At 45.5% G+C, this 21,173-nt stretch overlaps 1 protein-coding gene across 1 annotated transcript in view; it reads left to right on the top strand.

Annotated features, from left to right (window-relative positions):
• ACTR5 (actin related protein 5) overlaps positions 1-18,106 on the top strand; it is a 33,767-nt gene extending 15,661 nt beyond the window's left edge. Inside the window, exons 4-9 of the mRNA XM_049780529.1 lie at positions 419-636; positions 4,249-4,431; positions 8,624-8,740; positions 9,626-9,765; positions 14,609-14,741; positions 17,555-18,106. Of these exons, the coding sequence (XP_049636486.1) occupies positions 419-636; positions 4,249-4,431; positions 8,624-8,740; positions 9,626-9,765; positions 14,609-14,741; positions 17,555-17,809 (1,046 nt within the window). The 3' untranslated portion in view covers positions 17,810-18,106. The remainder of the gene's footprint in view (positions 1-418; positions 637-4,248; positions 4,432-8,623; positions 8,741-9,625; positions 9,766-14,608; positions 14,742-17,554) is intronic.
• The last annotated feature ends 3,067 nt before the right edge of the window (positions 18,107-21,173 follow it).

Genomic DNA, 21,173 nt, shown 5'->3' on the forward strand with positions numbered 1-21,173 from the left:
CATATGTGTGTGTGTGTGTGTGTGTGTGTACACACATTTTATTGACCGGGTGGTGGGTCGGGTTGTGTGTGTGTGTGTGTGTGTGTGTGTGTGTGTGTGTGTGTGTGTGTATACACTCTATTGACCAGGTCTTTTTTTCCCCTAGTGTTTGGGTCATACCCTTTGATGCTCAGGGTTCCTCCTGGGTTGACCATTTGCAAAGCAAGAGCCATACCCTCTGTGCTCTCACTTCAGGCTTTTAAAACAGACCCACTGATCTTACATCCAAATGTTCTCACTGCATTTCATTGCTTGGGTGGAGCTGGATCTTGTGTGCACTTCTTCTGTTTTATCCAGGTTTGAACCTGAGGTATCGACTTTCTCTTTTCTCTGCTAATAGTGTTTCTATTTTATAATTTTCAAAATCCTTCCTTGGAAGAATTGCAGAAATGGCGGTGTCCTGATTATTATGAAAACAATGTTCATAAGATGCAGCTTCCATTCTCCAACAAGCTCCTGGGTAGCACACTGACCTCAGAGGAGAGGCAGGAGCGGCGGCAGCAGCAGCTTCGACGACTGCAGGAGCTCAACGCCCGCCGGCGGGAAGAGAAGCTGCAGCTGGACCAGGAGCGACTGGACCGGCTGCTCTATGTTCAGGTCAGCACCTTCTTGCTCTGAATATTCTTCTCTTCATCGAGTTTCAGGCAACCATCTCAGCATCCTCAGCACAGAGATTGAATAACAGCAGGCCTTTCTAAAGGGTTATGTGCTCCAGCTTGAGTAGAGATGCCCTTTTATTTTATTTATAATTTTGACCATACTAGCTGTCTCAGAACTTTGTGCTCAGGGAATCACACTGGTCCAGCTTGGGAGACCATATGGGATACCCAGGAAGGAACCCAGCTCGCCATGTGCAAGTCAGGCACCCTACCTGCTGTAGTAGCGCTTCAGCCCTCTGTATCTTTTTCTTTTTTCTTTTTTTTTGGTTTTGCTTTTTGGGCCACACCTGATGGACCAAAAAAGCCAGGAGTTGCTCCTGGCTTTACACTCAGTACTATCATTGCTGGCAGGTTAGTGGATCATATGGGATGCAAGGTATCGAACCCAGGTTGACTGCATGCAAGGCAAATACTCTCTCTACTATACTATAGTTCCACCCCAACTTGTTCCTTTTAACCTCTTCTTCCCATCCTGTTTTTTATTTATTTGTTTGTTTGTTTATTTGTATAGGATTTGGGGCCACACCCGGCAGCACTCAGGAGTTACTCCTAGCTCTGCGCTCAGAAATTACTCCTGGCAGGCATGGTGGGACCATATAGTATGCCAGTATTTGAACCACTGTGGTCCTGGTCGGCCACTTGCAAGACAAACGCCTTACCGCTGTGCTATCTCTCCGGCCCCTTGTTTTTTAATTTTTTGTTTGTTTTGTTTTGGGTCTACCCAGCCATACTTAGGGGTTTTCTGGCTCTCTGCTCAGGTGTGAGCCCTGGCAGTGTTTGAGGGGCCACATACAGTGCCAGAGATACAAACCAGGGTTGGCTGCATACAAGACAAGTGCCTTAACTTCTATACTATCTGTTCCTGACATTTTTCATGTTTTGTTCTTTGGAAGTTGTTTGTTTGTCTGTTTGTTTTTAATTTTTTGAAGCATTGTAATTTACAAAGTTATTTGTAGTTGAGTTTTAGTAATAAAATATTTCAACACCAACCCCACTACCAGAGTCAATCTCCCTCCACCAATGTTCCCAGAGTCCATCCCATACCACCACTCCCTGCCTCAGTCTATCATAACAGGCACCTGTTTTTTTTTTCTGGCCACACCTATTTGATGCTCAGGGGTTACTCCTGGCTAAGTGCTCAGAAATTGCCTCTGGCTTTGGGGGACCATATGGGACGCCTGGGGATCGAACCGCAGTCCTTCCTTGGCTAGCACTTGCAAGGCAGAGACACTTTACCTCTAGCACCACCTCGCTGGCCTCTCAGGCGCCTGTTTTTATGTGTTTGGCTTTTGGTTTGGGGACCACACCTGGCGATACTCAGGGTTCTGAGCTTAGGAATCGGTCCTAGTAGGCTCAGGGAATATATAGGATGTTGGAGATTGAAATTGAGTTGGTCTTGGGTCGGCAGTGTGCAAGGCAAACTCCCTATCCATTGTACTTTCACTCTGGCCCCCTGTAACACACTTTTTAAAGTTTGTTGACGTTTGGGTGGCATAATTTTATTGTTGTTGACTCTGGCTTGGATATTTAGTTCTGTCATTTATTTTTTTTTATTTTTATCTTTTTTTTGGAGTTTTGGGCCACACCCATTAAATGCTCAGGGGTTACTCCTGGCTAAGCGCTCAGAAATTGCCCCTGGCTTTGGGGGACCATATGGGACTCCAGGGGATCGAACCGCGGTCCTTCCTTGGCTAGCGCTTGCAAGGCACATGCCTTACCTCTAGTGCCACCTCTCCAGCCCCTAGTTCTGTCATTTTTTTTGGGGGGGGGGGCCACACCCGGCAGTGCTCAGGGGTTACTCCTGGCTGTCTGCTCAGAAATAGCTCCTGGCAGGCACGGGGGACCATATGGGACACCGGGATTCGAACCAACCACCTTTGGTCCTGGATCGGCTGCTTGCAAGGCAAATGCCGCTGTGCTATCTCTCTGGGCCCCTATTTGCTAGTATTCTTTAAGAACCTTTCATCTGTGTTCATCTGTGTTTATATTAGCCTGTAATTCTCACTTATGGTGGTGTCCCTATCTGCCTTTTGTTTTCCGGGTGATGTTTGCTTCTTAGAAACTTTTTCTTTGAGTTTTATTTATTTTTATTTAAACACCATGGTTATAAGGTTGTTTATACTACAGTTTATTTTTCTATAAATAAAGTTGTTCATGATTATCACACAATGTACAACAACCTTCCAGTTCACATTTCCTGCTACCAATGTCCCTAGTTTCCCTTTCACTCTCCCTGATGCCCTCTTTCCTCCCACAACTCTCCCTTTCTGCCTCCAGGGCAAGTATTATACTTCTCTCTCTCTCTTTTTTTCTCTCTCTTCTCTCCCTCTCTCTCTCTCTCCCTCTCCCTTTTTCTTCTCTCTCTCTCTCTCTCTCTTTCCCCCTTCCTCTCTCCCCCCTACTCCCATCATTGTGGTTTGCACTACTATTAATGAAAGGGTGCCAGGCATGTCACTTTCATACTTCTCTACTTTAAGTGCATTCTGCTCTTTGTGACAAAGCTTCCTACCTTGGACTGGTCTCTATTATCTCTGGATATCATCCCCACCCTATATTTTACTTTACTTATATCCCATAGATGAGTGATATTATTCTACGTTTAATCCTCTCCCTCTGACTCATTCATTCAGCATAATATTCTCCATGTCCATCCATGTATAAGCAAATTTCATGACTTCATTTTCCCAACAGTTTCATAGTATTCCATTATGTAGCTATATCACAGTTTTCTTTAGCCACTCATCTGTTGTCAGGCACCTGGGTTGCTTGCACCTAGGTTGCTTCCAGATTCTGATCATTGTAATTAGTGAACATAGGGATGCAGAGAGCCGTTTGTTAGTTTTTTGAGTGACACCTGCTCAGGTTTTCTCTCAGTGGTGTTCAGGAGTCCAGTGTTGGGGATTGAACCCAGGCTTCCTGCATGTACAGTGTGTACCGCCTTTGAAACCTTGAGCCTTCTCTCCAGCCCTATCTTCAGAATTTGTGGGGGGGGGGGAGGGAGGTTAAGGGAACAAAGTTCAAGTGATACTCGGCTAATGAAAGGGTCACTTTGGAAGGTCCACTCCTGTTAATACTCATCCAGTTAGGCTGGTGGTTCGGTGTTGGGGCTCTGCACTGCCAGGAAGCACACGTGAAGTGTCGCATCATGAGTTGAAAGAGAAGGTGTCAGGAGGATATGATTTGGCTCATTTTTACAACCTTGCTCTGTCACTCTAAGAAATAGAATGTCCCCAGCATTTCCACAGACCCTCTCATCTCTCTTCCCTGTGGCTTCCTCACTTCTCCCCACCTAAATGGTACTGCCATGTTGATGTCTTTCCTTAACTGGATCACATCAGCAAAGGGTGCTGCAGCTGTGAGATGCTTGCCAGGGTGACTGGGTGGTTTGTGCTGCTCTGGAAGAATAGGGGAAGAAGAGGAGAAGGGAGAAACAGAGGCAGACTGAAGCATGGTGGCTTCTCCTGCTTTTATTTTTCTCTCTCGGGCCTCCAAATGCTGTCTAAATGGTGCTGGTGTCATGAAGCCTGAATCACCACCACTCTGCTTGCAGGAGCTTCTCGATGACGGCCAGATGGATCAGTTTCACAAGGCTCTGATGGAGCTGAACATGGACTCCCCAGAGGAGCTGCAGTCCTACATCCAGAAGCTCAACTTGGCAGTAGAGCAAGCCAAGCAGAAAATTATTCAAGCCGAAGTAGCCCTGGAAGTGGATGTGGTAGACAGCAAGCCAGAGGTGTGTGAGGACCCGGAGAGCCCACTTACCGGGGCCCACCCTTCTGGAGGGTAGGAGGGGTATCTGGAGAAGACTGCATTGACGAGATTATGACCAGACTTAGAAAACGAAAGTACAGGGGGTGCGGGGGTGTGGGCGGGGCAGCAAAGACTCAGCCTCAGCCCAATAGGGGAGCCTGGACATCCTGGTGGACAGAGTCCCATACACCAACCCTGAAATGCTGTGTCTACCTGGGCTGCTCCCCACACCTACACAGTTGAGAGTAGAACGTTTGCTGTTGGAGGAACCACTCCTGGCCCCTCATTCATTCACTCACTCTCTCAGATTCAGTTCCCCTAGGGCAGAAACTTGCTTTTCCTACAGGGTTATGGCTCCTTCACACTTGTAGACATGGCCAGTGGTATAGCTCTAAGATGATTGCAGGCCAGCCTTTCTTTTTTGCTAGAAGAGAACTATGAGTCAGCACTTGGGCTCTTTCTTAGTCCTTTATGATTTTCCTGCTGGTGGGCTAAGTGCCCACGTGGGCCTGTGGAAGGACGAGGGCAGGGCTTTGTGTAATCCAGACCCACATTCCTCAGACCCCGAGTTTTTTCTGCTCTCTGCTCTTGAAAATTGGGAGAATGTTCACATATGCACTGTTTGTTCCTGAGTCCATTGTCTTTAGAGTTCCAAAACAAAGGAATTAGTTCATTGATGTGTGGCACTTCTGGGGCCAGATAAGTGAGTCAGTCTAGCTTGTTAGGATTTGCCTTTTACAATTAATTTTCTTTAAATTTTATGTAGCTCAGGGGCCGGGCGGTGGCGCTGGAGGTAAGGTGCCTGCCTTACCTGCGCTAGCCTAGGAGACGGACCGCGGTTCGATCCCCCGGCGTCCCATATGGTCCCCCAAGCCAGGAGCGACTTCTGAGCACATAGCCAGGAGTAACCCCTGAGCGTTACCGGGTGTGGCCCAAAAACCAAAAAAAAAAAAAAAAAATTTTATGTAGCTCAAAGGAGATGTACTGGAGATGTAGCTTAAAGGACTGCGCTTTTCCTTACATGTGTGAGGCCTTGGGTTCATTAGGACATAGAGAGACTGCTCAGTGGGCTGATCACCCGCTTTGTACCTGGGAGGCTCCAGTTTGATACCTGACACCTCATGGTCCCCCAAGCATTGACCTAGAAGTAGACCTAAGGTACAAATTAGATGCATTTTCTCTCCCCACACAAATGAGTAATTGAGGCAGTTCTAAAGCTTTACTTTTTGAATTTTTAACCCACACAGGGCTGGACTGGCTTTGTGCTCAGGAGTCACTCCTGTTAGTGCTGGAAAGACCATCTGCGCTGCAGAGCCAGGAACACTAGATGAGGCACCTAGGATCAAATTGGGTTGATACTTACCCAGTGTAGTATCTACCCCAAAGCCAGTACTTTCAGAAGTTATCTGTGGCCAAGGCTAGGCATGCTGGCAATGTTAGGTGCTTAGCAATGACCTTGGAGTTGCTTGAGGCTTCACATAAGCAGATGGTATCTCAGATGGACATGGGTCCCTTTTAGCCCTATGTTCTACCTGGCTTTCCCCTATTTTTCTTCACAAAATGCTCTGAGATGGTTGTGAAAGACTAGATGCTGTAAGTATTCATACTAAGGTATTCTTCCTTTCTCTTGGTTTTTGTTTTTTGGGCCACACCCAGTGGATGTTGCTGTTTTTGTGCTCAAGAGTAACCCCTAACCAGGCTCAGGGAATCGAGCCTCAGTGTAGGCTGAGGTCATAGGCAAGAGCCTCACTTCCTGCATGTTCTCTCACCTCCTTATGAATATTTATTTATTATGGTTTTGGGGCCAGACTGACTGTGCTCAGAGATGACTCCTGGCATTGGTTGCCAGGGTTGAACCCAGATTTCTTGCATGCAGAGTGTGTACCCAGCCCTCCCCAGCTACTGGCCCTGAGCGGAGGGAGGTTTCTCTTGGTCAGCCTGGATTCTGTGCTTCAGATAAGGAACTTGCTGTTGGAGTGTATTGAATGGGTGTAGGGGATGGGGGGAGGGGTTGTAACAGGATGGGGCATGTTAGGAAAATGACTAGTGCTTAGCAGTTAGCTGATGGATTTGGGGAGAAGCAAGGCTGGAAGTGGGCAAGTGATCAGATCAGCAGAGAGTTGCTGATCACCAGGGTGAAAGACGGTGGCAGAGACACTTCCAAGTGAATCTAAAGATCTGGTTGTCATTTTGGACCAGAGGTAATGGGGGTGCTAATCAGTGGTTGATGATGACTGAGCATAGGTTTGTGGCAGATCCTTACCCCTTTTTTTGCACAATTCCCGCATGAGGTAGAACAAGGACTTAGAAGTGATGCATTTTTTTTCTTAAGCCAATTTTCTGCCATCTACTCACATGCTGTGTTCCCAGAATGCTGGGCTCCCCACTCTCATATGGCCTCACTTTCATAGTGAGGACTGAGTGGCTAGGGATTCCAGGCATAGAAGGCCTTGGCCCTCCCTGTTCAGAGAACAAGACCCCCCAGTCTCCCTGCTTGTGTTCACAGTGACTCATTTCTGAGCCAAGCCTTGTCTCCTAAAGATCCCCATGCTGTCCTGTTTCCCAGAAAATCTGGAACTTTCCAATTATACACAGTAGTCTCCAGTGCCCAGACTGGGTTTGTGCTCCTTGTTCACCTGATCTATAAGTCAGAAACATTGCTTGGCTTGGGGGTGGGGTAGGGCCAGGTGGTAGAGGGGCATTGCCTTGGTTATGAGTGAGTCTGAATGACAGCTTCTACTTGATAGTTTTGGGAAATGATTCTACAGCACTAGGTGGCAGTTGTTTCACACTTACTGACCTTCATTGGAAATCACTATTCCAGAAAAGTTGATTCAGGGCTCTAGAATATATAGAAGGGAGTTACTATAGAAGATAGGGCTCTTGCAATGTTGGCTGATCTGTGTTTGATCCCCACATCCCATATAGTCTCCTGAGCCTGCCGTGAGTGGTCTCTGAGTTCAGAGCCAGGAATCAGCCTGATCATCACTGGTATGGCCAACAAACAAACAAAAAGAAGGGGGGTACATACTTCGTGGGTTCTGAATGTGAAGAGACTCATGCCAGACAGTCAAGTGCTAGAATCTTCTTCCAGATGCCCGGCTGTGGGGACTGCCTGCCTAAATCCTCCCAGGCAGGACAGTCCTTCCTGTAAGCGCTATGTGGTCAGAGTGTTCTCCCAGACACAACAGTATTACCTCCTGTCTGAGTCCAGATAGAGAAATCCACCCTCCATGTTGGAATGGCAAAGGGATGAGATGTCACCCCAAAATACTCCTCACCAGAAGTTTTTGAATGTGGGGCACAGCCCTGCCCACTAGACTGTCACTAGTGGCCCCTCGAAGACTTCTTTGATCCAGGCCAGAATTCAGAAGTGTCCCCATATTCCCCTTCCTGAGGCCTGGTGTTGGTGGGGCTAGGCCCCTCATCCCTTGTTGCTAAGGAAGAAATGTCTCAATGTGCAGGGCTCTTCAGGAGGATACTTCTGGGGGGCTGCTGGTCAGAGCCCTGGGGGTGTGTGTGTCTGCTTTGACAGGATTAACTGTGGGTGTTGGTATCTATACTTGGGAGTGACTCAAAGCTTTGCTTGGGCTGGATGTTGCTAAGGGGTAGAGTGCAGACATGGCAGATGGGGCATTACAAAAGATCAGATTCATTTCTCTTGTCATTTGAGCCGCTCAGGAGAACACCAGCTTACACTTCCTTGGGCATGGTGCTTACATTGCTTTCGGGACTGTGATGGGTAACATTTTTTGGCCAAGGGTGATTTGGATAGTTTCCACATCACTCACGGCCATATACATTGCAGGCAGCTGATGGGAAGCACACATGTTTCCTGTCTACCAGGGCCAGACTTCGTGATCCCACATCCCACGGGCCTTACATGGCTGGTCATTCCCCACCCTGTGTAGAGGCAGTTGGTCCTCTGTTTGCCCCATCAGAAGGGAAAGACTATTCCTCACTGCTTAGCTTTTTAATTCTGGGTCTGGTCAGCTTCTTTTTCTTTTAATAGTTTAAAAGAGTGTCCATATTACCTTTTTTTTTTTTTATTTTTTTTTATTTTGCAGTATCAGGACATTGGGGCTCCTTTTTCTGACAGTAAATTTATACAACAAAAGCTTTGTGAAGTACCAGTTGTTTATTTTGTTCTTTCTGTTTATACACTTTATTCCTAGACCCCTGAGCTGGAACATTTGGAGCCGACCTTGGAAGATGTGGAAAACATCAATGACTTTGAGCCCTTGTTTTCTGAGGACACGCTGGAAGTGGAAAAGCCAGTCACTGCTGTCCAGGTTGGTGCCAGTCACCCAGTGTTGGGGACTATCACGCTTGGGTTGAGACTTGACATAGTGACCAGTCCAGACTTGTCAGCTACTGTAGGAACATGTTTCCAGTTGGATTTTCTTGAGGGGAGAGCCAGCACTCAAAACTTTCTAAACCAGGGATTATTTCCCTAGTGATGGATTAGGGTTTCAGCACTAGGATTTTTCTAATCTCTGGATCTCCGCCTGCCTTGAAGAGTCTAGGGCCTCGATGGCGAATCTATGGCACAGGTGCCAGCGGTGGCACGCAAAGGCCTTGCAGCTGGCACTCAGGAAGATCCACAATTAAGATATGTGGCATAGTGGGAGGGGAGTGTGCTAGTGTCTGCTTTGCAGCTCACCTGGCAACAGGGCTGGACTGGCCATTGGGAGGACCAGACATTGTGCGGCAGTTTGGGCACTCGAGCTCAAAAAGGTTAGCCATCACTGGTCTAGGGTAAGTCCCCAGGACTCTTAGACCTGCAGGTGTTGTTTTAATGATGGTTTTTGAGCATCACCCTTGAGTCTGTGGTTCTGTCATCATCGTGATAGGACTTGCAAGGGAGAATGTTCTTGATGGCAGGCAGCAGGACTGCTGAACTAAGTTCCATGCAGGACCAGGTCTTAGATGAGGCTTCTCACAGATTTTTTGGGAATGTTTTTGTATATCAGGGACCATAGACCTGAGTGAGGCCTATTTGTAAAAGCTCACTCAGGTCTTGAAAATTGAGTCGTCAATTCAGGACTAAGAGAAAGGGTAATTGAGGCATGGACAAAGGGCAGAGCTCTGTTGGAATAAGAAAGGCAATTTGAGAAAACTGGCAACTGAGATATATTATGGCCTAAAAATATCTTCTAAACCTTGGGTTTTTAAAGCCCGTGTTTAACTTGGCAGTGTATCATCAGCTGTTTGTGGGGACAGAGAGGATACGCGCCCCAGAAATTCTTTTCCAGCCTTCACTGATAGGAGAGGATCAGGCTGGTGTCGCCGAGACCCTGCAATACATTCTGGACAGGTGAGCCTCATGTCTTACCTGCTTTTCTCTGGGTGACGCGGGGTGGCTTCCTTGGCTTGGCTCATTTGACAGTCAGGCATTGCAAAATCTGTTTTACTCACTCTTGTTTCTGTAGGCTCACTGTGCTCCCAAGAAGATTCTGTAATCATTTGTTGGAGAGAAGGTGGTTTGGGCCTTACCTGCTGATTTTTGGGGCTACTTGGTTCTCAGGGACAGCTCACATCGATGCCCAGGAGACCACATGATGTTGGGCATGAATCCTGGACTTTCAGCAGGCAAAGGATGTGTGAGCACTCTGTCGGCTATCTTCCTAGCCCATGGCTCAGTAGTTTTTTTTTTATTATTAATAATTTTTATTTTGACCAAAATGACTTACATATCCTTCACAGTAATATTTTAGGTACATATTAACATTAAATCAGGGGCATTCCCATCATCAAAGTTGTCCTCCCTCCACCCCCGTTCCCATCTTGCATCCCATATCCACCACCTTCACCCCCCGGGCTACTAGTATAAGTGGTCTCCTCTGTGTCTAGCTTACTACTTAGTGATCATACAACCTTTTGGTCTTGGTACTCTCCATTATTTCCCCCTCTATTTGAGAGGCGGAACTAGGTAGTTCAAATTATGTGGTTTTGTTTGAAGAAAAGAAAAGCAATTAAATGGGATAAAAATCAAATAAGCCGAATATTGACGGAGTCCTTCTAGAGGCTCTCAACCTCAGTTTGAGAGCAGAAAGGGAAAAAGAAAGTGAAACACCACAGCAATACAAAAGGAAATATCAAAAAGAAATTCCAGTGAGCACTACAGCAATAAAGACAAACACCACTTAATAACCACCGTCCTGAAATAAAAACATAACAGAGTGCAAATAGGAGAAAAAAATTAGAGACAACTTCAATATCCAAACCGAAACAAAGAAATTAAAAAAATAGATAAATAAAAAAGATTATTTTGTGCTGGTTTTTTTTTTCCCTGCATAGGCACAGTAAATATTGGTGACATTAGAAAGGGAATTCCCTTGGCCTAAGTAGAGATGCAGGGTTTCTCCACCCTTGAAGTATACTGTCATGGGAATAACTATACACTCCTTGCATGTTCATTTACTCTCCCCTCAGTGCCTCTGTGGTATATGGAAGGCTTCTGCTCTGTCATGAGTGATAAAATCGGACCTCTATATCTAGAGATCTTGGTGTCTGCACAGGTCAAGGAATGGAGCTTATGATAAAGTCTTTCTTCGTGATTCTAGAAGTTCTGTTTCTTCTGTCGTTTTAATTCATTTTCTGTAGTTGGTGGTCTTGTGCCTAATCCTAGTATGGAGCCTGGGATAGAGTCTTTCATTATGTTTCCAGGAGACCCATTCAGTTGCAATTGTATCAGTCAGACCTCTGGAATTAGAGATCTTGGTTGTTGTACAGATAGACCAAAACCTAGGCTAGGGCTTTTTTGTTGGTTCCAGGATACATTCTGCCCAGTCATGGTTGTCACAGTCAGTCATCTGTAGATATCGATCTTGACTTTTGCAGAGATCAAAGGGTGACAAGTCTTCTGATTTTGTCTTATCGTTAGATGGTGAGGTAAGATAGCCTGTTCTTAGATCAAGTTGTTCCCATTTCCTCGTTGTCAGGACATCTTATTAGAACTGGCACATGTTGGTGCCAAAGCAGTATTAAGGATGTCCTGGAGGGAATTTAGTTCCTAGAGCTGTTGTGGAGAACTGTGTCTTTTCTATGTCTGGGATCCAGGGTTTAAGGCTGGACGGTCGATGTCTAATTACCTGGGGTCCAAGTTGGTTCCACATGACCTATGCTCAAGGTGGGAGGTACCCCTGTATTGTAAAAATGTATGAGTTCTTATTCCTAGTAGATAAGAGCTTGTTTTTATATGTAAGATTTCCCCTTTTTTAGTATGCCTTTGCAGGAAGAAATGGTGTTACATTATATTGCTGGTGCATTGGGGGCTGGAAAGAGAAGAAAACAGAAACAAGACAAAAAATAAAAAAAATATATGCTTACATGTATATAAAGAAAAAATAATTTTTGAAATTAATTTAAAAAGTAATAAAAGGAACAAAGTGGTGCAGGAGAGTACCTTACATTTGGGGGAAAACAGGTTAAGAGATAGTATTATATAGGTCTTAAATTTATGAAGGAAGTATAGGCTTCCACATTGTCTTTTGAGATTTTCTTGTGGGGTGTGGACTCCAGGGCAAATTTTCATCACATACCCTGGCCATCTTGAGATTGAGAAAAGATTTCTGGCAGAGAGGTCTTGGGTAGAGTTCTTGAAGTGGGGATCCTTTTGGAACTAAGTCCGGTATCAAACAACAGTTCACGTTGGGAGAGGTGATAAGGAGGGTCACATAGCATGAGCCAGCAGGGGTGTTAGTTGTATTTTATTGCAGGGGACAAGGTGTTGGTTTGAGTGGGTGTCCCTTTGCTTGGGTGCTGGGTTCAGTAGGGTTTTTTGTTTTTTGTCACACTTGGCAGCGCTCAGGGGTTACTCCTGGATCTATGCTCAGAAATCACTCCTGGCAGGACCATATGGGATGCCAGGATTCGAACCACCGACCTTCTGCACGCAAGGCAAATGCCTTACCTCCATACTATCTCTCTGGCCCCTCAGTAGGTTTTTTTAAAAAATTACTTAAACACCATGGTTTCAAGGTTGTTCATAATAGTTGTTTTTTCTCAGTTACAAATTTGATTACGTGATCAAATTTGATCTGATTAAATATACAACACCCTTCACCAGCGCACATTTCTTGCCACCAGTGTCCCCAGTTTTCCTTCTGTTCCTCCTGCTGTCCTCTCCCTCTCTCCTTCCTGCCTCTGAAGCACACATCTCTCTCTCTGTCCCCCACTTCCCTTCTTCCCTTCTTTCCTCCCTCCTACAGACTGTGGTTTACAGTATTGTTACTGAAGGGGTATCATACATATCACTTTATCTACTTTTAGCACCCAGTTTGGCTCAGTAGTTCTTTTATGAAACTAGACATGCTCATTGGGTCAAGGAGCTTAACAAATTGAGCACCATGTGAAATGTATAAGCCTTCATATTGTCGAAGGCCGGTAATTCTGAGTTACCATAGAAATTGCCATGCAAAGCTTGCAGACATTCTGTTTGCATCACTACCTTTCTGCACCACCCATTCAGGCATTCGTTTTCCTACACTGAAGTTTTCTTTTTCTTTTTTTTTTCTTTTTTTTAGTTTTTGGGTCATACCTGGCAGCGTGCTCAGGGATTAGTCCTGGCTCTCTGCTCAGAAATCGCTCCTGGCAGGGGACCATATGGGATGCCGGGATTCAAACCACCATCCTTCAGCATGCGAGGCAAACGCCCTACCTCCATGCTACCTCTCCGACCCCACTGAAGTTTTCTTAATTAATGCTGCATCCTTAGAGATTATGATCTGTAGGGCTCTGCCTGTAGATCAAATGGGATGGAGGGCCAGGGAAGTGCTCTCAGGACTAGAACGCAGGCTTTGCTATGGGAGTCCTGGGTTCAAATGCCTGCACCACACAGTCCTCATTGCACCTCTGGGACGTCACTGTCCAGACACAGCTGGAAGTGATGATGGATACAGACTGCAAGTGAGATTGAATAGCTGTGACAGCTGCTATGTTTGAGGGGCTTTGAACTTTGTTCTTAACAGTGCATGAGAAGTGATCAGACCTGTGTATAGTCCAGCTTGTTATTTTATTTCTTGTTTTTATTTTTTATTTTTTGTTTTTTTGGGTCACATCTAGCAGCATTCAGGGGTTACTCCTGACTTTGCACACAGAAATTGCTCCTGGCGGCACAGGGGACCATATGGGACTCCGGGATTTGAACCACCATCCATCCTTGCTCTGCTGCGTGCAAGTCAAACACCCTACCACTGTACTAGCTCTCTGGCCCCAGCTCATTATTTTAAAATGGAAAAAATTAAGTGTATAGAGCCTCGAAAGGGAGGGAGAACTTTTGGGGGATGATGGAGATATTTTGCATATTGATTGTCTTGAGGGTTAACATGTCCGATTTCATCAGAATATTTGTGAATTCTTTCTCTGTGAAGTCAGGTTATTTTTGTGGGGGGGTCACACCTGGCAGTGCTCAGAGATTCCTCTTGACTCTACACTCAGAGTCACTCCTGGAAGGCTGGAGGAAACCATATGGGATGCTAGGGATTGAACCTGGGTTGGCCATGTGCAAGGCAAATTCCTTACCCGCTCTACTATCATTCCTGCCTTAAAGTCAGTTTTTGTTTGTTTGTTTTTGTTTTGGGGCCACACCCAGCAGCTTTCAGGGGTTACTCCTGGCTCTGCGCTCAGCAGTCTCTCCTGGCAGGCTCGGGGGACCATATGAGATGTTGGGGATCGAACCTGGATTCATCCCAGGTTGGCTGTGTGCAAGGCAAACACCCTACCTCTGTGCTATCACTTAGAACCTTAAAGTCAGTTTTTAAAAATATGTTAGAAAGGAGCAGAATGAGTCATGCTAAGGAAATGAATTGGCCATTTGGATTGAAGTCACGGTAGACAGTTGGTATTCTGTAAGGACATGCAAAAATAGAAGGAAGGGTTTTTGTAGTGTTATTTCTGTTTTGCATTATGGCAGGGAGAACAACATTCACATGGTGTGCTCCTGTGGAGATGGGGATGGATCCCAGAGCCCGGTATCAGGCAAACGATGTGCCCACCACTGCAGCCTCATCCCCTGGCTGAAAGAAGTTTCAGACAAAACGGCCTGTGCTTTTCTGGTTGCTCCCCCTGACCACTGCTCCCATTTCCACATCTTGCAACTGTATGTATACTCAGGTCCATGCTGTTTGGACTCACCTGTATGGTCACTTCTCACCTAGGTACCCGAAGGATATTCAGGAGTTGCTGGTTCAAAACGTATTTCTCACAGGGGGGAACATGATGTACCCCGGGATGAAAGTTCGAATCGAAAAGGAGCTTTTAGAGATGAGACCCTTTCAGTCTTCTTTTCAGGTACCTTTTAGGTTATTTGTGTAACTTTCTGTTTTTAAAATATCATGTATTAATCTTTATTCCAAAAATGTAAAATGTGAATGAGTAAAGTTACATCCTCCAGAGAGGATAATTTCATCCTTCAGAGATAACCGCTCTTACTATCTTAACTATCATAACAAACTTTCCTTCTCATCTTAATTTTTTTTTTCCTTTTTTTACCCAAGACTTCTGTGCCATATGTGGCACTTCAGGTGCCACTTCTGTGGTGTTTGGGGGAACCATGCAATGTCAGGCATCAAACCCAGGGCTTCTGAAGGCAAAGCCTGTGTACCAGGCCTTTGCACTATCTCCCTGGCCTGTTTATTTAATGTGTAAAGCAGAATGGAAGTCAAGTTTGTTCTTTAGTTTTTGGCCCACAGTTAGTGGTGCTCATGGCTTACTCCAGGCCCTGTGATCAGGGATCATCACTTCTGGAAGGCTGGGTGACCAGATGGTGTTCCAGGGATCAAGTGGAGATTGTTCACATGTAACCCAAGTGCCCTAACTACAGTACTATCTCTCCAGAAGACATGTTTTATATATGTGGTAACATTAGTTCGATGGACAAAGGTGAGCGGATGCACCCTGAACCTGGTGGTTCTGCTCAGGCGAGCTTCTCCTAGAGCAGAGCTGTTCTGATGCAGATGAGCATCTCCTGCTTTGTAACCTGGATTCATATCTCTTGTCACAAACATTTCTCCCTATCATTATGCTTCTGAAACCTTGCTTTCATGACTATGTGGTGTGGGTGCCCCACTGTCTCACTGCCAAATCTATAGTCACTAGCAAACCTGATTTGTGCTCCTTACATGTCACTGTCACTATAGCATGCCGAGCTTCCCTCCACAGCCGCTCACTCTTAGGGTGGGAAGTAGGGCTCAGTCATGAACCCTGAAAGGCCTGAAGATTGCACAGCTCTTACACACTGCCTTTAGAAATAGTGCAGGGGCTGGAGATATAGCATGGAGGTAAGGCATTTGCCTTGCCTGCAGAAGGTCGGTGGTTCAAATCCCGGTACCCGATATGGTCCCCCGAGCCTGCCAAGAGCGATTCCTGAGTGTAGAGCCAGGAGTAACCCCTGAGCGGTGCCGGGTGTGACCCAAAAACCAAAAAAAGGAAGGAAGGGAGGGAGGGAAGGAGGGAGGAAGGAAAGAAGGAAGGAAGGAAGGAAGGAAAGAAGGAAGGAAGGAAGGAGGGAGGGAGGGAGGGAGGGAGGGAGGGAGGGAGGGAGGGAGGGAGGGAGGGAGGGAGGGAGGAAGGAAGGAAGGAAGGAAGGAAGGAAGGAAGGAAGGAAGGAAGGAAGGAAGGAAGGAAGGAAGGAAGGAAGGAAAAGGAAGGAAGGAGGATAGTGCAAACAATCAGATTGTTTCAGCAAGCCCCAGTGAAGAAAGGGGAAACATGTTTGTAGGGTTTTGTTTTCCCCCCATTTCTCAAGTTATTTTGATGGCTTAATGAACCAATGGGGAACATTTCCAAAGTGTGCTGTTTTCCTGTATTGATAGCAAATCATACATATTTCTAGTCCATCCTTCTTGAGCTTTTTCACACTTGTAGACCTGCAGCTGCCACAGACTGGTGGGTATAATCAAGGTGGTGATCAGTTGTGTTTAGCCTTTCTATGCCTGGAGACCAGTGGTTGTAGACCACTGCTCCTGTCCTTGCATCTTATTAATGAAGGCTCTCTGGATGAAGAATATTTGAGGAGTGATTGTCCTGGGCCTGGAGCAGACCAGGAACTGGATAAATCTCTCACTGATTCTTCTTCATTCTGGTCCTGGAAACCCTCGCCTGTGTTGGTCATGCCAGGCAGCTGGACTTGTGTTTCTCCTTCCGTTTCCTCTTCCTCCATCTCCCTACTTGTTATACTTTGTTTCCTTTCCTTTACTCCAGAATATTCTGAACCTACCATTTTGACCTGGAATTCTTGTGGTGGATAAAGGAATGGGGTTGGATGTAATTGGGAGTGGAAATTATCAGGCAGGGACCCAAAGAATGAAGAGTCTATGTCAGTGCATGTTTTCTCTCAGGGACAGGTCACCCCAGCACCAGCTGAGGGAAATTCCTGGCTGACCAGGCCTAAGCACCACATAGCACTGTACCCCATGAGCACATATTAGCTCTCAGCATACATTTCCCTGATGCCAATGTGCCACTCTGGAGAGCTGCCACTCACACTGACGTGGAGTAGCCAGATTTGTGTTGGCAAAAAAAAAAAAAAAAACCAGAACAGGTTTACTGTGAGCAAAAGGGAGTGCTACTTTTAGGATCTCTGGTACCTTTGTGCTCAGGTGTGGGGATGTAGTGGATTTTGCACTGGAGATAAATGTAAGGTTTGGACCCTGGTGCAACATACAGTCCCTGAGCATCACCAGATGTGGCATCTCAGCATAGAGCCAGGTGTACCCCACCCCAAAATGAAAAAAGAAAGTGGTGGCTTGGGATATAGTATGGGTTAAGGTGCTTGCCTTACATATGGTCAGCCTGTCCCTGATGTTTATATTCTCCTGAGTACCATCAGGAGTGACCCCTGAACACAAAGCCAGGAATAACTCATGAACACCACTGAGTGTGGCTCAAAAACCAAAAACAATGAAATAAGGAATTGTAGAAGGTGCCCAGAGCAGTAGTACTGTAGATATGGTGCTTGCTTGCCTTGTGTTGCCCAAGCCATGTCAGGAGTGATCTCTGAGTACTTGATGGGCCTTAAAACAAACTATTTTAGAGATTAGAACTGGCCTGCTGCCTGCTTATTCTTTGTGCCCTGATAAGCATCCTCATCTTTCATGTTGTAGGTACAGTTGGCCTCTAACCCCGTGCTGGACGCCTGGTACGGGGCTCGGGACTGGGCCCTGGACCACCTGGAGGACAACAGCGTGTGGGTCACCAGAAAGGAATATGAGGAGAAAGGCGGTGAGTACTTGAAGGAACATTGTGCCTCCAACAGCTACGTCCCCATCCGCCTACCCAAGCAGGCGTCCCGCTCCTCCGAGATACAGACTGCTGGCAAAGGCTCAGGGCCCAGTAAAGGTGGTGCTGGTGAGAGCTAATGGGGGCCCCAGGACTAGAGGTCAGAACAGTGACTCTGGTAGAGTTGCCCTCCTCAAGGCTGCTGGACGTCAAGATGAATTTCTCTTGATGAGGTTCGCTGGGAGTCACCCTTTGGAAAGGGATTTATTTGGGGGCACATGCAGTGAAGAACCTCGGCTTGGCCTTCTAGGGGCTTTGTTGGAACTGCTGAAGAACTGTGGCCTCTATTTCCTACAGGGTGGGCAGCAGATAAGACTGTCACTCAAGGCTTATTTCTTGTACAGATTGTAATTTTTTTTAAAGACCTTTATAATTTCTGATGTCTCTGTGACTCTTGTGTTCAAAAAGTATGTGAATGCCCAGCAAGGGGGATGGTCTTGTGCATGGACTTTATGGCAAAGGGGCACTGAAGCAGCTCCCCCAGACTCAGGAATCTTCTATTGTGCCCTCTTAAATAAGGTAAAAGGGCACAGAGAAGGTCAAACTGGCCAAAGCCTGTACATGAGGGCCAGAGAGACAGAAATGAGGCCGAAGGCCCAACTTTTTTTTTTGTTTTTTTTTTGTTTTTTCGTTTTTTGGGGGTCACACCCGGAGGCGCTCAGGGTTACTCCTGGCTCTGTGCTCAGCATATGGGATGCTGGGAATTGAACTGGATTTTGTTCTGAGTTGGCTTTGTGCAAGGCAAACACCTTGCTACTGTGCTGTTGCTCCAGACCCCATTCTTTTCCTTTTTTTTTTTTAACTTATTGAATCATCGTGATTACCAAGTTACAAGTTATTCATGACTGAGTTTTAGACATACAGTGTTCTAACACTATCTTCACTAGTATCCCCTTCCTTTCACCAATGTCTCCAGTCCCCTGCCCCCACCTTTGGCTTACCTCTGTTGCAGGTACTTTTTCTTTTTTTACTATTTTTTCATTTAGGCACCAATGTTTACAATACTGTTAATGAAAGGGTATCATGCATATCACTTTCCCTTCTTAGAAGCATTTATTTTTTTTTTTATGGTTTTTTTGGTCACACCGGCAGTGCTCAGGGGTTCCTCCTGGCTCTACGCTCAGAAATCGCTCCTGGCAGGCTTGGGGGACCATATGGGATGCCGGGATTCGAACCACCGTCCTTCTGCATCTAAGGCAAATGCCTTACCGCAGTGCTATCTCTCCAGCCCCCACTTTCTCTTCTTTTAGTACCCACTTGTCATCAAAATTGTCTATTTTCCCTGTCATTGTCACAGTGGTCCATTTCATGCGCCCACTGTGGCAAGCTTCCTGCAAAGGATCAACCAGTCCTCTTGGCCTTTGTGTCTACTGTTTTTGGGCATTATTCTATTATAGTGTTTCTTTATATTCCACAAATGAGTGTCTGTGTCTGTCTGTGTCATTGTGTGTATGTCCCTCTCCCTCTGCCTCATTTCACTCAGCATGATACCCTCCAATCCATTCATGTGTCAGCAGATTTATGTTTTTATCTTTTCTAATGGCTATGTAGTAACCCACTGTGTACATATACTATAGCTTCATAATCCAGATATCTGCTCAAAGGCCCAACTTTTGTTCTTTCTTTGCTGCATTCTTTCTACCACCAATGTTTTTCTCTTCCTGTAAGTTTATTGGCCTTTCTGAATAAGTGGGCTAACAAAATAAAAATAAAGAATAGAGGAAGCACAAACACACTAAATAGTAAGGGAATTATTTAAAGTAAGTACCCTCAAATAAGGAAATAATGATTAAAACAAGAAAAATCATTATTGCTTTGTACAACTCTCCAAAAATACACTTGAACATCAAGATAAAATACAGTACTCAAGATAAAATACAGATGCTCAAAGACTACTCTTGATTCTGCACTCAGGAATTACTGCTGGCAGTTCTCAGGGGACTTATGGGATGCTGGCCATCAAACCCAGGTTAGCCTCATTCAAGGCAGGTACCCTACCTGTTGTCCTCTAGCTCTGGGCCTTTTTTTTTTTTTTTTTTTTTTAAGGAAAGTTTGATGTGCTGTACAGAGAGACTATATAGAGATGGATTCCAAGCAGACTTACTGCATCAACAAACTAAAGAAAGGTCTCAGAAAAATTGCATCTCAGAAAAATTACTCCTCCTCAGGGCCAGAGTAGTAATACAATGGGTAGGGCCTTACATTCAGCCAAATTAGGTTTGATCACTGGCATCCCATATGATCCCTCAAGCACTTGCCAGCATTCCTAAGTACAGAATTCCTGAGTTCAGAGCTAGGAGTAAGCCCAAAATATCATCCAGTGTGGTTGGAAAAAAAAATAAACAAAATAAAGCAAAACTTTTTTCCCAGAATAAGTTCTGGGTCTAGTTAGCTTCACAGAGTTCTGTGAGCATTAAAGACTAGACACTTACAAGTTTCCTTATACTTGGGGCTGGAGCGGTGGCGCAAGCAATAGGGCATTTGCCTTGTATGTGCTATCCTAGAATGGACCAGGGTTCGATCCCCCAGCGTCCCATCTGGTTCCCCAAGCCATGAGTGATTTCTGAGCACATAGCCAGGAGTAACCCCTGAGCATCACCGAGTGTGGCCCCAAAACCAAAAAACAAAACTGAACAAGGTTTCTTACGCTTTTAAAGAACATAAAATAAAAATAAATATTTTTTTCCTTATAAAGAAAGTTAATTTTATGAGGTTATAAGATACAAGGGACATTTTCCTATGCTAGGGCTTACTCCTGGCTCTGTGCTCACGATTACTCCTGGCAGGATTGGGTGGGGAGGCAGAATATGGGATGCTGAAGAGCAAACCTGAATGGAGTGCATCAGTGCTTTACTTGCTATTCTATCTCTCTGGTCCTATTTTTATTTATTTTTTGTTTGGGCCAACCTGGTGGTGCTCAAGACTTATTCCTGGCTCTGATCAGGGGTCATTCCTGGAGGCCTTAGGAGACCAACATGGTTGCCAGGGATCAAACCCAGACTTACTTACAAGTACCTTACCTGTTGTACTATTGCTCTGGCCACCTTTGTATTATTTTTACATAGTGTGCATAAGATTGTTACAAAATCTAATAGAGTACATACATGAAAAAAACTGTAGACGTGAAGAATTCATATTTAAAATATTTTTTAAGAACCCCCACCAATTGTTGAGTAGTAACAAAAACCAACAGCACTAATAAAGACAAATCCATAGACTGAGGACAGAGCTGAGGTTATTTAAGGGCGTAGGGAGAGTAGTGGGTAGAATCTGCCAGTAGTCACTCCTCATTTGGGCCACAAGAGATTTCATTTGTTCCACTATTCTCAGCCTGAGTTCCCAGCTTGAGACATGTTTGACAGGTACCTGGCTAGAAGGGAACTGGATCTTCCTTTTTTCCAGCCTTGCCACAAATTACCTAGGGATGATCTGGGATTGAGGTTT

This window comes from Suncus etruscus, chromosome 9 (assembly GCF_024139225.1).
Source record: "Suncus etruscus isolate mSunEtr1 chromosome 9, mSunEtr1.pri.cur, whole genome shotgun sequence".
Lineage (NCBI taxonomy): Eukaryota > Metazoa > Chordata > Mammalia > Eulipotyphla > Soricidae > Suncus > Suncus etruscus.